Source organism: Sus scrofa, chromosome 2, assembly GCF_000003025.6.
Source record: "Sus scrofa isolate TJ Tabasco breed Duroc chromosome 2, Sscrofa11.1, whole genome shotgun sequence".
In the NCBI taxonomy this organism is placed as follows: Eukaryota; Metazoa; Chordata; class Mammalia; order Artiodactyla; family Suidae; genus Sus; species Sus scrofa.
In genome coordinates this window covers 60794959-60810579 of record NC_010444.4, presented here as the reverse complement: position 1 = coordinate 60810579, position 15621 = coordinate 60794959, and the positions used below count along the sequence as shown (strand labels likewise).

The window sequence follows — 15621 nt, the reverse complement described above, 5'->3', positions numbered from 1 at the left end:
GTGAGGCCAGGGATCCAACCCAAATCCTCATAGATGCTAGTCGGGTTCTTAACCCAAGAGCCACAATGGGAACCCCAGGCCATAAAAGTTTATTTATTTTTCTTTTTTCTTTTTTGTTTTTTTAGGGCCATACCTGTGGCATATGGAGGTTCCCAGGCTAGGGGTCCAATCCAAGCTGTAGCTGCTGGCCTACACCACAGCCACAACAACGCAGGATTTGAGCCCCATCTGCAATCTACACCACAGCTCACGGCAATGCCGGATCCTTAACCCACTGAGCAAGGCCAGGGATCGAATCTGTGTCCTCATGGATGCTAGTCAGATTCGTTTCTGCTGAGCCATGATGGGAACTCCAAGGCCATAAATTTTTTTTTTTTTTTTTTGCTATTTCTTTGGGCAGCTCCCACGGCATATGGAGGTTCCCAGGCTAGGGGTCGAATCAGAGTTGCAGCCACCGGCCTACGCCAGAGCCACAGCAACTCGGGATCCGAGCCGCGTCTGCAACCTACACCACAGCTCATGGCAACGCCAGATCGTTAACCCACTGAGCAAGGGCAGGGACCGAACCCGCAACCTCATGGTTCCTAGTCGGATTCGTTAACCACTGCGCCACCACGGGAACTCCGGGCCATAATGTTTTTAAAATACAAAAGAGGACTTGATTTTATAAATTTCCAGCATACATATATGGTGGTCAATCTCTGTTTTAGTTGAAGCTCCCCTGAAGGCAGAGCCTGTGATAGGGATCTTTGCACAAGTGGTGTAGAGGGGAGAGCTCCTGGGAGAGACCTGAGAGAGAGTAAGGGAAGCCGGCAGGAAGGGGCAGGACTGAGCAAGGAGGTGGACTCAGCCTGATCCCACAAGGAGCCCAGAACATGAATGGCACCTCATTGTTGTCCCATCATGAAACAAGGGGGCCTGCCTTTTTACTCCCCTATCAGTCAGTCATTTGTCTGGTGCCATCCTGGGTAGTGGGCACAGGCCCCCAGACATTCCCAAATGAAGCACTGCCTTCACTCAATAGCTATAGGAGGGCTTGAATCTGGGTGAACTGGCAGGTACAGGGGGTCTGGATGTGTCACTAGTGGTGTCTGCTCAATCCCCACTCATGGATGGAAGTGTAGAATTCCCTGTTGTTTCGTTGTTGTTGGTATTTCTTTTTAGGGCCATACCTGTGGCATATGGAAGTTCCTAGGCTAGGGGTCAAATCAGAGCTGCAGCTGCTGGCCTTCACCACAGTCACAGCAATGCCAGATCCAAGCCCCATCTGTGACTTATGCCACAGCTTGTGGCAATGCCAGATCCTTAACCCACTGAGCGAGGCCAGGGATTAAACCCACATCCTGATGGACACTATGGTAGGTCTTTACCCCACTGAGCCACAACAGGAACTCCAGATTCTCCTGTTAATGATAAAATAGTTTAAGAAAAGAAATTCACGGTCAAGTTCATACATTTGTGGGTTTGGCAGACATTTGTTGAATAATAGCAGTGGAGCTGAGCTCTGGGAATTGGCAGTCAGCAAGACAGATGAGGTGAAGATTTTCAAGGTGCTTGCCTTCTAGTCCTGGGGCAAAGCAAGATGTAAAGAAATAGAACTGAATGAAAGAAACAGAGTGGGGTGGAAGGCAATGAGGCAGGAGTCAGCAAACTACAGCCCTGGGGCCAAATCCAGGCACACTATTCATTTGCATATTGTTTCTGGCTTCTTTGGGGGCACAACCCAGCAAGGTTAAATGGTTACAGCAGAGAATATACAACCTGCAAGGCAAAAATATTTATTCTCCTGCCCTACCCCCTCCTTTTATTTTGCCTCGCCTATGGCATGGGGAAGTTCCTAGGCCAGGGATAGGAACGCAGCAGCGACCTGAGCCACAGTAGTAACAATGGCAGATCCTTAACCCACTGAGCCACCAGGGAACTCCCTGCTCTCCTGCACTTTACAAAAGTTGGTGAAGGAAACATTTGGGATGAGAGGTCACGTGAGGCCATGAAGACCAGGGAAAGTCACGTATGTTTGTTCTGAGGGGAGTGAGATGTCATCTGACAGTGTTAGGCAGGGCAATGAGAGCCTGAAATTGTCTCTTTTTAAACCTTAGATAATTGGACAGGCATGGAATTAGGGAAACTGACAAGATGGAGAAGAGATGATATCATTTAAAAAATCCTTAAGGAGTTCCTGTTGTGGTTCAGTAGGTTAAAAACCCAACATAGTGTCCATGAGGATGCAGGTTCCATCCCTGGCCTTACTCAGTGGATCCAGCATTGCCACAAGCTGCAGCATAGTTCGAAGATGTGGCTCAGATCTGGAGTAGCCGTGGCTGTAGTGCAGGCTTGCAGCTCTGATTCTACACCTGGCCCAGGGAATTTCCATATGCTGCAAGTGCTGCCTTAAAAAGGAAAAAAATATATGTAGGAACCAGCATCCCTGTGATCCATTATTTTTGTATGTGTGTCTTTTTAGGGCCGTTCTTGCAGCATATGGAAGTTCCCTGCATTGGGGTCAAATCTGAGCTGTAGTTGCTGGCCTATGCCACAGCCACAGCAACTCGGGATCCGAGCTGTGTCTTCGACGTGCAGTGCAGCTCATGGCAACACCAGATCCTTAACCCACTAAGCAAGTCCAGGGATCCAACCCACATTTTCAAGGATGCTAGTCAGGTTTGTTACCACTGAGCCATGATGGAGACTCCAACCTGTGATCCATTCTTTTTTTTGTTATTGTCTTTTTTTTTTTTTTTTTTTTAGGGCCACACCCACAGCATCTGGAGTTTCCCAGGCTAGTGGTCTAATCAGAGCTGTAGCTGCTGGCCTGTGCCACTGAGCGAGGCCAGGGATCAAACCCACAACCTCATGGTTCCTTGTCGGATTCATTTCCGCTGCACCAAAACAGGAATTCCCCTGTGATCCATTTTAATGCTGTCTTCTCCCCATGGCAGGCGAGGAACAGGATACCCTGGATACCTCCAATGAGGTCAAGTGCCTGGAGGTCGCCGAGCAGACCAAGCTCCTTTTCACTGGCCTCGTTTCCGGGATTGTCCTGGTGTTCCCCCTGAATTCCAGACAGGATGTGATGTGCATCCCCCCTCCAGAGGCCCGGAAAGCCATCAACTGCATGGCGCTTAGTAAGGACGAGGGGCGCCTGGCCATCGCTTATGACAGCATCGTCCTGGTGCTGGACATCAGCCCCGGGGATCCCTGCCCAGTCATCAATGGGCCAACATACACCTTCTATACCCAGCTGCCTGACACCATAGCCAGCGTGGCTGTTCTGGCGGATTATCGCGTGGTCTATGGCATGACCAATGGTGACCTCTTCCTCTATGAGTGTGCGAATTCCAAGGTGTTCCCTCTGGAGGCCCACAGGAGTCGAGTCACCTGTGTGGAGGTCAGCCACAAAGAGCAGCTGGCAGTCAGCGGGTCAGAGGAAGCCCTGCTGTGTCTCTGGGACCTGCAGACTTGCAAGTGGAAATTCGAGATGAGCTCCACGGTGAGTAGCCAGCCACACCGCGTGCACACTAGTTCCTGGCATTAGAGAATGGATGATAGGAGTTCCCGTCGTGGCTCAGTGGTTAACGAATCCGACTAGGAATTATGAGGTTCTGAGTTCGATCCCTGGCCTTGCTCAGTGGGTTAAGGATCCAGCAGTGCCGTGAGCTGTGGTGTAGGTCGCAGACGTGGCTTGGATCCTGCGTTGCTGTGGCTATGGTATAGGCCGGCGGCTATAGCTCCAATTCGACCCCTAGCCTGGGAACCTCCATATGCCACAAGTGCAGCCCTAGAAAAGACAAAAAGACAAAAAAAAAAAAAAAGAAAGAAAAGAAAAAGAGAATGAATGTAGGTATCATTTATTAGTGCATGTCATGTGCAACCTATCAGGGACAGGACTAGGGTGAATCAAGGGAGAGGTCCTGGCCTCTAGAGCAGAGTTTAAGGAGATGCCAAAAAAAACCCTCCACAATCTGGAGAAATTTTATATATATATATATAAATATTTTTTTTTTTTTTGTCTTTTTGCCATTTCTTGGGCCACTTTCACGGCATATGGAGGTTCCCAGGCTAAGGGTCTCATCGGAGCTGTAGCTGCTAGCCTATGCCAGAGCAACGCAAGATCCAAGCCGCATCTGTGACCTACACCACAGCTCACAGCAATGCCGGATCTTTAACCCACTGAGCAAGGCCAGGGATCAAACCCACAACCTCATGGTTCCTAGTCGGATTCGTTAACCACCGCGCCACGACGGGAACTCCTGGAGAAATAATATTTTAGTGCAATGTTTAAAAAAACGAAAATAGGAGTTCCTGTTGTGGCTCAGTGGGTTACAAACCTGACTAGTATCCATGAGGATGCAGGTTCAATCCCTGGCCTTGCTCAGTGGGTTAAGGATCCTGCATTGCCGTGGCTGTGGTGTAGGTTGCCGATGCAGCTCCAATTTGATACCAAGCCTGGGAATTCCCATATGCTGCAGGTAAAGCCCTAAAAAGAAAAAAATAATCAAAATAAATGCAAAAAATCCACGAAGAACAAAATACCAACATTTTAATAAAGACGGGATCCAGGAGTTCCGGTCGTGGTGCAGCGGAAATGAATCTGACTAGGAACCATGAGGTTGAGGGTTTGATCCCTGGCCTTGCTCAGTGGGTTAAGGATCCGGCGTTGCCACAAGCTGTGATGTACGTCCCAGACATGACTCAGATCTGGTGTTGCTGTGGCTGTAGTGTAGGTGAGAGGCTACAGCTCTGATTAGACCCTCTAGCCTGGGACCCTCCATATGTCACAGGTGCAGGCCTCACAAAGACAAAAGACAAAAACAAAACAAAAGACAGGATCCAATCTTGCACTGACACTGCCTCACTCTCCTTACCCTAATCCTGACAATGCTATTCTTTCACCCAATAGTTTTGATCATACTACCTTTGCCAGGTCTCTTTCTAGTGCCCAGAAAGCAGCTGTGACCATGGCAGACAGTGTCCCATGTCTTGGAGCCACGTTCAAGTGAAGGAGACAGTATGAGCCCCAGGAGGGCAGGATTTTTGTTTGTTTTGTTCACAGAGGTGGCCTCTGTTTCTCTGAGAGTTCCTGACCACTAAATGTCTGTGAAATAATAACAGAAGTAGCAAATCCATGTTGGGTTGTGGTGCAACAAAGGCTTTGAAGAAAAATAAGGCAAGATAAAGAGGGCGGAGAGTGGCAAGGGCTGTTATTTAAGAAGGTCCAGGAGTTCCTGTTGTGGCCCAGTGGTTAATGAATCCAACAAGGAACCATGAGGTTGCGGGTTCAATCCCTGGCCTTGCTCAGTGGGTTAACGATCTGTCATTGCTGTGAGCTGTGGTGTAGGTCGCAGACTTAGCTTGGATCCTGAGTTGCTGTGGCTGTGGTGTAGGTCAGTTGCTACAGCTCCGATTTGGCCCCTAGCCTGGGAATCTCCATATGCCACAGGTGCGGCCCTAAAAAGACAAAAAATAAATAAATAAAAATAAACTAAGGGAGACAATCTTGTAACTAAGAGAACAGAATATGTGCAATTTTATCTTAAAAAGCCTTCACCCCACAGGACCTATTTATATTTATGAAGCCACTATAAGGCTGAGATGTAAGTAATATTTTGCCTCATTGAGATGGGAAATGTCACCACAGCACTTAAATACACCTAGCTTTTTGGTTTTCGGTTTTTTGGGGGGGGCGGTTTCTGGCCACATCCATGGCATGTGGATGTTCCCAAGCCAGGGATCGAACCCACACCATAGCAGTGACCCAAACCGATGCAGGGACAATGCCAGATCCTTAACCCAGTGTACCAAGAGGGAATGTCTGTTGTTGTTGTTTTTAATAAACTTAATTTTGGAATGATTTTAGATTTACAAATAAGTTGTGAAGATAGTACAAAGGTTCCCATTGGCCCAGCCTCCCCTGACATTAACATCTTATATATACCTAGAGTGCATTTGTCAAAACTGAGAAAGTAACATGGGAACAATATCATTAACTATCAACTTTATTGGGATTATATGTTTTTCAATCAATTCCCTTTTTCTGTCCTAGGGTCTAATCTAGGACTTCAAATTATATTTAGCACATAGCTTTTGATTAAATACAGTGGGAGCTAATACTTGTATAACTGAGGTCATTTCAGAAATTAAATCCTATCATTCCTATTCTCCAATACAAAATGTCATACAACTTCTCAATCCAATCTCTTGGAAGATGTGTTTGGTCCTGAGAATTTTTTTTTTTTTTTTTTTTAGTGTCACAGGTACAGCATAGGGAAGTTTCCAGGCTGGGGATCAAATCGGAGCTGCAGCTGCTGACCTATGCCACAGCCACAGTCTCCCTGGATCTGAGCCACATCTGCAACCTACTCCACTCCCTGGATCCTTAACCCACTGAGAAAGGCCAGGGGTTGAACCTTCATCCTCATGGACACTATGTCGGGTTCTTAACCTGCTGAGCCACAATGGGAACTCCCTGAATCTTTTTTTTTTTTTTTTTTTTTTTTCCTTTAGGGCTGCACCTGCAGCATATGGACGTTCTCAGGCTAGGGATTGAATCGGAGCTGCAGCTGCCAGACTACACTACAGCCACAGCAACGCCAGATTCAAGCTATGTCTGCAACCTGCCCCACAGCTCACGGCAATGCCAGGTACTTAATCCATTGAATGGGGCCAGGGATTGAACCGGAATCTTCATGGATACTAGTCAGGTTCGTAACCCACCGAGCCACAATGGAAACTCCTGGTCCTGGGAATATTGATGTTACCTATCTCTCCAGGTTTTAACTTGATCCTCCTTCTGAGATGCTTACAAGCCTGGTTTCCTACACAAATGCCTTGGAGCTGGATTCCTGAGTGTCTTTCAGTCTGAAATCAAGATCACATTGCCTTTAAAGAATACATATACATGGAGTTCCCATCGTGGCTCAGTGGTTAATGACCCAACTAGTATCCATGAGGACACAGGTTCAGTCGTTGGCCTTGCTCAGTGGGCTGAGAATTCAGCATTGCCATGAGCTGTGGTGTAGGTCACAGATGTGGCTCGGATTCCACGTTGCTGTGGCTGTGGTATAGGCTGGTGGCTACAGCTCTGATTGGACCCCTGGCCTGGGAACCTCCATATGCCATGGGTTTGGCCCTGAAAAGACAAAAAAATAAAAAGAATATATATACATGTATGACTGGGTCACTTTGCTGTATAGCAGAAATTGAAGGAACATAGTAAATCAACTATACTTTAATTAAAATTTTTAAATGAAAAAAAGAGCACATTGCTTTTTTCAATAGAATTCTTACTGTAGAGGAGTCCAGTGCGCTTGCTTCTCCAAGGATGACAACTATGTCTACGCAGGCTTGAAGGATCGCTCCATAATCGTTTGGAGTGTACTGGATGGTGAGTCATTTCACTTGGTGGGTAGGACTGAGTTTAGATCTGGAGACGAGGGGTCCTATTCTGGATCCTGACCTTTAGAGGGCCCCACTCTGGCCTCCCTGAGCTGGGCCCTTCTGCTTAGGAAGACATCTTCAGGCTCAAAGGACAGGCTTAACTGGAGATACACCACCTCTTCTAGACCCATGCTCTGGCTACCTGGAACTCCAGAACATCCTTCCCACCTGCGCTGGAGTCTTTAGGTCCTGTGCAGGCCTCTTTCCTAGGTCTCTCCTTCTGAAGTGGGCTGTGCCCCCAGTGTAAATACCCCCAGACTCAGATGGTGCCCATGAAGTAATGTGCATGGAGTCTGGATGTGTGAGCTGGGTAGGGGGTTCACATACATGTGGGGTACAGGATGGAGCTGGATATAGGGAGAGGGTGCCAAGCCATAAATAGCTGGGGGCTGGCTGTCCCATACCATTACATTCTAGCATGGAAGTGAGAGTCTTCAAACCAAATCTGACCTTCCAGGATGGTCTGAAGATACATCTATCAATAGAGAAGGATAGAACATATTCCATTTAAGAGTTTACCAGCTAGATTTGCAGTGTTCACATATTTTATCTTACAGGATGTTGGCTTTGATTCAACCTCTTGCCCCAGCCCCATAAATGTTTGAAGTGTCTTGTTTAAGACCAACCACTTGAAAACCCCACATTTCTTGATCTGTTCAATATTAAGTAAGGGCATATTAACAAGAGTGAACTTTTCTTGTGTACTGGGTACTGTCCCTGAGCCATTTAATTCTCTCAATAGCCACCTATATTTTATAAAATTTGAAATTCTGAGAGGTGGGGTGATTTGCCCAAGGTAACATGGTGAGTAACTGGTAGGCTGTGGTTTGAAGCTTGTCTGCCTGGTCCCTAGGGTCACCTTTGTTACCCTCTCCTATAGAGAAGGGAACCCTTATGACCTTGGTAGGGAGATTGGAGCCATTGCTGTCCCCATTTGATAAATGAAGTTGAAGTTCAGAGAGGTAAGGAACTTTCCTAAGGTCACAAAGCAAGTAAGTGGCTGAATGAATATCAGGTAGAGTTGAATACACTGTAATCAAATACATTATAACCAAATATATTGTAATTGAATCATTATAACTGAATGCATTGTGATGGAATACATTATAATCTAATACAATATAGTCTAATACAGTGTAAGAAAGATGCCTGGCAAAGAGACGCAGCTCAGAAGGCGTGATCTGTGGATTGTGACCTTAAAAGCCCACCCTGAGCAGGTTCATAACCTCTTATTCTACTCCTCCTCCAGTAATAGTAATATTTACTGAATTCACTTGAGTCTGAAACTGGTACCAAGCACTTGACATGCATAACATCTTCAAATCTTTGGACTATCCTTTGGCAGGTAGGCTCAGTTATCATATTTGCAGAGGAGGCAAGAGGGACTCTTGAGAGGTTGACTGTCATACCTAAGTAATAAGGGGCATAGAAGGATTTGATCCCATGCAGCCAACTCTCAAATGTATGAATTTGAATCTCTGTGCCCCCCTTTTTATCATGTGTTCCCTCCTCTCTACCACCCACCTCAATAGGCACCCTCCTGGCTGTCCAGTTTGTCCATGCCATAGTGAATAGAATCATCCCAACTGCCAATGGCTTCATCGCCCCCACCAGACATGGCTATCTCATCCGTGAACGTTTCCAGTGCCCTTCATCAAGAGTCTCACAGCAGGACCCTCTCAAGAACTTCAAGAAGGCAGTGTGGATGGTCAAATCCAGGCAGAGAGAAGAACTGGCGGCTGCTGCAGGAGCACTCCAGGACTCAAGATCAGGGAGTGCCCAGGGAAATGAATCCAAGTCAAATAAACGTTCACAAGTCTGCTTGCTAGTTTAAAAACCTTCACTGGGCTCCAATGAGTTAGCCCTGTTCGATCTGGCTGAAGCAGAGAGAATGCATGTTTTGCCATATATCTGGACACACAGCCTCCGATGATGTGACCCAGACCTTGCTTCCCAGCCTCTTTCCATTCTTCTCTCCTCCTCGTCCTCTCCATTCACAGACCTGTAACTCCCAGGTTAACAACAGGATAGCCAAATTCAGTAGAAAAGAGAGTTTCCCTTCCCCAAGTTTGAACCAAAGTCTTGGCTGTGAGTCTGTTAGCCCCAGTCAGCTCAAACACGCATCCTGGAACACAAAGCCATCTCTGGGGAGAATACAGCACTCTGATTGGTGGGCCTGACCCAATGCCCATCTGGGCTGAGGATGGTGTCAACACCACCCAATTATGTGGACTGAGCACAGGAGAAGTTATTCTCGGAAGGGAAACTGGGATCTGGTGCCAGGTCAAGGGGTGGGAGGGATGGATGGATAGATGTGAGACCAACCAATCCACAAATATGGACCACAGAATTTTATAGTTTAAAAAGCTCCAGGTGCTATGGTTGGATCCTTATCACAGCACATACTTCAAAAGGGAAGGCAAGGGTTTCTGCATCCATTTACAGATGATGAAACTGAGCCTTGCAGTGGTAGTGCTCAAAGTCATAAGCCAGAGGTGCAAGAGTTCTGAGAAAGGACAGTGTTCCCATTGTGGCTCAGCGGAAATGAATCCAACTAGGAACCATGAGGTTGCAGGTTTGATCCCTGGCCTCGCTCAGTGGGTTAAAGATCTGGCATTGCCATGAGCTGTGGTGTAGGCTGCAGCAACAGCTCCGATTAGACCCCTAGCCTGGGAACCTCCATATGCTGAGGATGCTGCCTATAAAGACAAAAGACAAAGAAAAAAAAAAAAGAGAGTTCTGAGAACAGAAAGCCTAGCTTTCCTGTCCCAGTCCTTGTTGGACCGCCCTACTCCAATTTTAGACTCAGAAGCACAACCATCTATTCTGTGGGTGACACACTCAAATGTCCACAGGTGTCAGCAAGTAATCTAGATGTTTTCTATGCTCCCAGGGTGCAGTGGAGAGTTATGGTGACAATGGCAATGTGGAGGGTACTGGTGGACCCCGGCCCCCCCAACTTTATGCCAGAATTGCCATGTGGAAAGCAATGGTGTCACAACTTCCTATTGCCATTGGTAAAGCCAGAAATCCAGACTTTCAAGAGAAACTTTTTTTTTTTTTTTTTTTTTTTTTGCTATTTTAGGGCCACACTCATGGCATATGGAGGTTCCCAGGATAGGGGTTGCAGCTGCTGACCTACACCACAGCCACAGCAAGGCAGGATCAGGGCCATATCTGTGACCTACACCATAGCTCACAGCAACACCAGATCCTTAACCCACTGAGCAAGGCCAGGGATTGAACTCACATCCTCATGGATCCTAGTCAGATTTGCTAACCTCTGAGCCACAAAAGGAACTCCTTTTCTTTTTTTCTTTTTTGGCTGCATTCACAGCATTCGGAAGTTCCCAGGCCAGGAATCGAATCCACACCAGAGCAGTGACCCAAGTCATTGTAGTGACAATGTTGGGTTGTCACTGGACTGTAGTGACAACTCATTGAGCCACATGGAAACACCAGAAATGTTCCCATTTTTTAAAAGTTAGTGATTGACTCCAATTTATAGGCATATTTGCCCTGTGTGCCTCTAGCTCATGAATTGACTCCTGCTCCAAGCTGGCATTTAAACAGGAAACCTGTTATCATTCTTCCATCTCCACTCCTTGGCTCCCAAACTTGGAGGATAAAGATGTTTTTTATCTTAAAAACTAGAGGTTCTTCAAAGTAGATGGAAAAAACTGCTGACATCTCCCTGCCATGCTTTTGGACCATCTCTGCCTTAGAGAAGTTCAACAGTCCAACTGTTTCCATCCTAATTTCTTCTTTGCCTGCAGCCTTCTAAAAGCTCCAGTTGCTTCTGTGGCTTTTGCTATAAGGATAGGAGAGTCCAAGCCTTCAATGTACTATTCCTTTCCTCCTCTCTACATTAGATTCCAGACAAAGTTTCAGAAAAAACAACCTTAGAACCAGAGGCTTTTGAGCTGGACATGACCTGACTGATCGTCTCATTCAGTTGTTCCTCAAACTAGGGTTCCAAGGAGGGTTCTGGCAGTTTTGCAAACATTAGCATCAAATTCCATTTTTAAAATATTTTAAACTATAATTTTTAAAATGCAGGTTGGGGAGTTCTCATTGTGGCTCAGTGGGTTAAGAACCTGACATAGTGTCTATGAGGACGCAGGTTCTATCCCTGGCCTTGCTCAGTAGGTTAAGGATCTGGCATTGCCACAAACTGCGATGTAGGTCTCAGATGAGGCTCAGATCCAGCATTGCTGTAGCTGCGGCACAGGTCGCAGCTGCAGCTCTGATTTGACCCCTAGTCTGGGAACTTCCATATGCTGCAGTTGCAGCCATAAAAAGAAAAAAGTTTTTAATTAAAAAAATAAAATGCAGGTTGGGCAGCAGGGTTTAAGGTGTTGGAGATAACAGCGTGGGCTTCTCCTGCCATTTCCATTTAACTTAGATTGTGCGGGGAGCCTTTGAAAAAATAGCTACTCTTTACCACTATATCTCTGTGAATCAGGCTTTTACCCAAGGAAGAAATAGTGGAAATGACTAAGACCTCATCTACAACCTCTGGCTTAAAATGTGGGCGTCCATCTCAACAGCTTTGGTGAGAATCAATTGCTTTGTACATAAATATTAATTCAAATATAGGAAAGAAATTATACTGATAAAATGTTACTCAGAATTGTTGCTTCCATTGGGATTTTCGTAGTGTTTTTGTAGTGAGTTTTCATTTGAGAAGGAGTTTGGGTGCTCTGTTTGACAAGCACTGTGCATTGCAGTGGAGTGACTTGCCTGAGGTCTCCCAGCTCTGGTGGAGTCAGAGTGACACCGTGTTTATTGTGTTAACAGGACTATATTAACATGCTCTCCAAACTGGGACACTTTTTGAGAGTGAAAGGGAGTACTCTTAACCGTGACTCTGGGACAACTACCGTAAACTAGACTCTCCCAAGACAAATGGAATATGCCCACTCTGGTTGCAGCAGGAGTTAACGTATATTAAATTCTAGAGTTTTTTTTTAATTGAGATGTAAATGACATGTAACATTATATTAGTGTCAGGTATACAACATAATGATTTGATACTTGTATATACTGTGAAATGCTCACAATAAGTCTAGTTAACATCATCACCACAGGTGGTTACGATTCTTTTTTTGTGATAAGAACCTAAGACCTGTTCTCTTAGCAACTTTAAAATCAAATGTGCAATGCATTATGATTAGCTATAGTCACAATATTTACATTACACCTCCAGGACTTATTTATCATAATTTTTTTTGGTGAGAAATCAACTTCTTCCTTAAGTAGTTGCCTAAATAATAGTAATACATTTCCATGGCAAGCAAATCAAGAACAGAAGAATAAGGAGGACATAAGATAAAAATTAGAGGTAGTGTGATAACAGTAACCCTGTTTGCCAGGGACTATCCCAGTTTAAAAATGAAAGTCCCACATCCTGATGACACTTCAGTCATTGGCAAATCAGGACAGCTGGTCACCCAAACAGCTTTTTTTTTTTTTTTTTTTTTTTGATTTTGCATATGACATGGGGAAGTTCCTGGGCCAGGGACTGAACCGAAGCCACAGCAGTGACCTGTACCACAGCTGGATCCTTGACCCTGGGCCACCAGGGAACTCCCAGACAGCTCTTAATTTCCGAATCCCCCTTCACTCCCTGCTTCAAGAGATGTACCTTTTAACCAACTTCACCCTTTTCACCTCCCCTCCTCACTAGGCAACCACCAGTCTGTTTTCTTTATTTATGAGTTTAGGGGTTTTTTTTAGTTAATATTATTTGAATTATTTAATATTATTTGAGTTTATTTATTCATTTACCTAACTTGCAAAGGCTCAAGCCCACAGCAAAGTTGCAATATTGAGGACAATGAACACATATTTACTCAATCTGAGTGTTCCTGGGGTTGCCCTATTGCTGCCAGTCTCCTGCTAAACCAATCAAAAGTGACATCTGGGAACAGGGTAAGGCAAGTGGGGTACTCAACTCAGACACAAAATTTAAGAGGCACCCAAAAAACTCAATCATCAAAATAAATATTGCATTGTTATATATTTTTTAGGGAGTTTCCACATACTTTTTTTTCTTTGCGCCACATACTTTTTAAATAAAATGAATAAAAATGCAAGATGAAAAAAATACCAACATTTCAAATAAAAATGGGATCTGATCTTGCACTTGCACAAATTTTCCTCACTCACTTCACTCTAATTCCAACACTGGTGATATCAAGATACTTCTTCCCTAAATATATTGGCAAGCATTTTTAACGAATAAAGCCATTCTCCTACATGACCACACACACCTGCCAAAACTAACAATCATTATTTGATATCTTTTAATAGGCATTCTTGGGAGTTCACTGGTGGTCTAGTGGTAAGGACTCAGTGCTTTCACTTCTGCAGCCCGTGTTTGATCCCTGGTCTGGGAAGTGAGATCCCACATCAAGCCATTGCTGCGGCCAAGTAGTAATAATAACAGGCAATTCTAATTTTCCTAATTAGCCTGAAAACATTCCTAATTAGCTGTTTATTTCAAACTAGGACTCAATTAAGATCCCTTCACACATTGCATTGCATTCCGTTGTTTTGTCTCTGTTTCTTATATTCTAGAGCAGGAGTCAGCAAACCAGTCTGCTTTTGTAAATAAAGTTTTATTGGTTCACAGCCATGCCTGTTCACTGTTCATTCGAATATTGCCTACGGCTGTTTTCATGCTGCAGTACCAGAGAATGTATGGCCCCAGAGCCAAAAATATTTCCAATCTGGCCTTTTGTATTTATTTACATCACATACACTTCAGAACTGAGTTCCTTGTAGCTTCAGGACTATGGACCTCAGTGCCTAGAGGCTGCCTCTTTCCATAGGCAGTTCATGATGTGACCGATTGCTCCTTCAAGGCCAGCAGGATCACACCTCTCAGCTGCTTCAAGGCTCTGACCTCCAGACTTGTTTAAAGAGTGCCCCTGATTAGGGCAGGCCCTTCTAACATAATCTGCCTTCTGATGAGTTCAAAATCATCTCATTTGGAATCTTGAGGACACTTGAAAATTCCTTTCACCTATGTCATGTAGAATAACCCAAATGTAGGATGACATCCATTACATTCCCAGGGCCACCCACACTCCAGGATGGACAAAGAACCAGGGCACACACACCATGGCGTGAGAATGTCTGGCAGCCTTAGAACTCTGCTTCTACACGTGATTTAGGTCCTAATGTTTACCACCTGGGAAGACTTGATTACTTCAAAATAGGATCTTTTGGAGTTCCTGTCGTGGTGCAGTGGTTAACAAATCCGACTAGGAACCATGCGGTTGCGGGTTTGGTCCCTGCCCTTGCTCAGTGGGTTAATGATCTGGCGTTGCCGTGAGCTGTGGTGTAGGTTGCAGACGCGGCTCAGATCCCGCGTTGCTGTGGCTCTGGCGTAGGCCGGTGGCTACAGCTCCGATTTGACCCCTAGTCTGGGAACTTCCATATGCCGCGGGAGCTGCCCAAAGAAATAGCAAAAAAAAAAAAGACAAAAAAAAAAAAACCCAAAAAACAAAATAGGATCTTTTGATCTCCTTGCCAAAATATCCAATAAAAGACCTACCTAAAGAATTCCTGTTGTGCTTCAGCAGTAACAAACCCAACTAGTATCCATGAGGATGAGGGTTCAATCCCTGGCCCAGCTCAGTGCATTAAGGATCCGGCATTGCCGTGAGCTGTAGTGTGGGTCACAGATGTGGCTCAGACCCCAAGTTTCTGTGGCTGTGGTGTAGACTGGCAGCTATAGCTCCGATTCACCCCCTAGCTTGGGAACTGTGGTGTAGGTCAAAGACGCAACTCAGATCTGGCATTTTTGTGGCCGTGGTGTGGGCCGATACCACGATTGGATCCCTAGCCTGGGAACCTCTGTGTGCCTCGGGTGTGGCCCTAAAAAGCAAAAAAAAAAAAAAAAAAAAAAAAAATCTGAGCCACAGCTGTAACCTGTGCCACAGCTTCAGCAATGCCGGATCCTTTAATCCACTGTTTGGGACTAGGGATTGAACCTGCACCTCCACAGTGACCCAACCTGCTGCAGATTCTTAACCCACAGTGCCACAGCAGGAACTTTTTAGCAACTTTTTTTTTTTTTTTTTTTTTTTTTTTTAGGGCTACACCTGTGGCATATGAACATTCCCAGCTAGGAGTTGAATCAGATACAGCTGCCAGCCTATACCACAGCCACAG

The 15621-nt window shown here is 45.4% G+C and overlaps 1 protein-coding gene across 3 annotated transcripts in view; it reads left to right on the top strand.

The window, feature by feature from the left end:
* The window catches only part of NWD1 (NACHT and WD repeat domain containing 1), a 106473-nt gene extending 95957 nt beyond the window's left edge, over positions 1–10516 (top strand). For all 3 annotated transcript variants that reach the window (XM_021083578.1, XM_021083579.1, XM_021083577.1), the window contains 3 exons: positions 2940–3490; positions 7279–7384; positions 8970–10516. In XM_021083578.1, coding sequence (XP_020939237.1) covers positions 2940–3490; positions 7279–7384; positions 8970–9271 — 959 coding nt within the window. In that variant the 3' untranslated portion in view covers positions 9272–10516. The remainder of the gene's footprint in view (positions 1–2939; positions 3491–7278; positions 7385–8969) is intronic.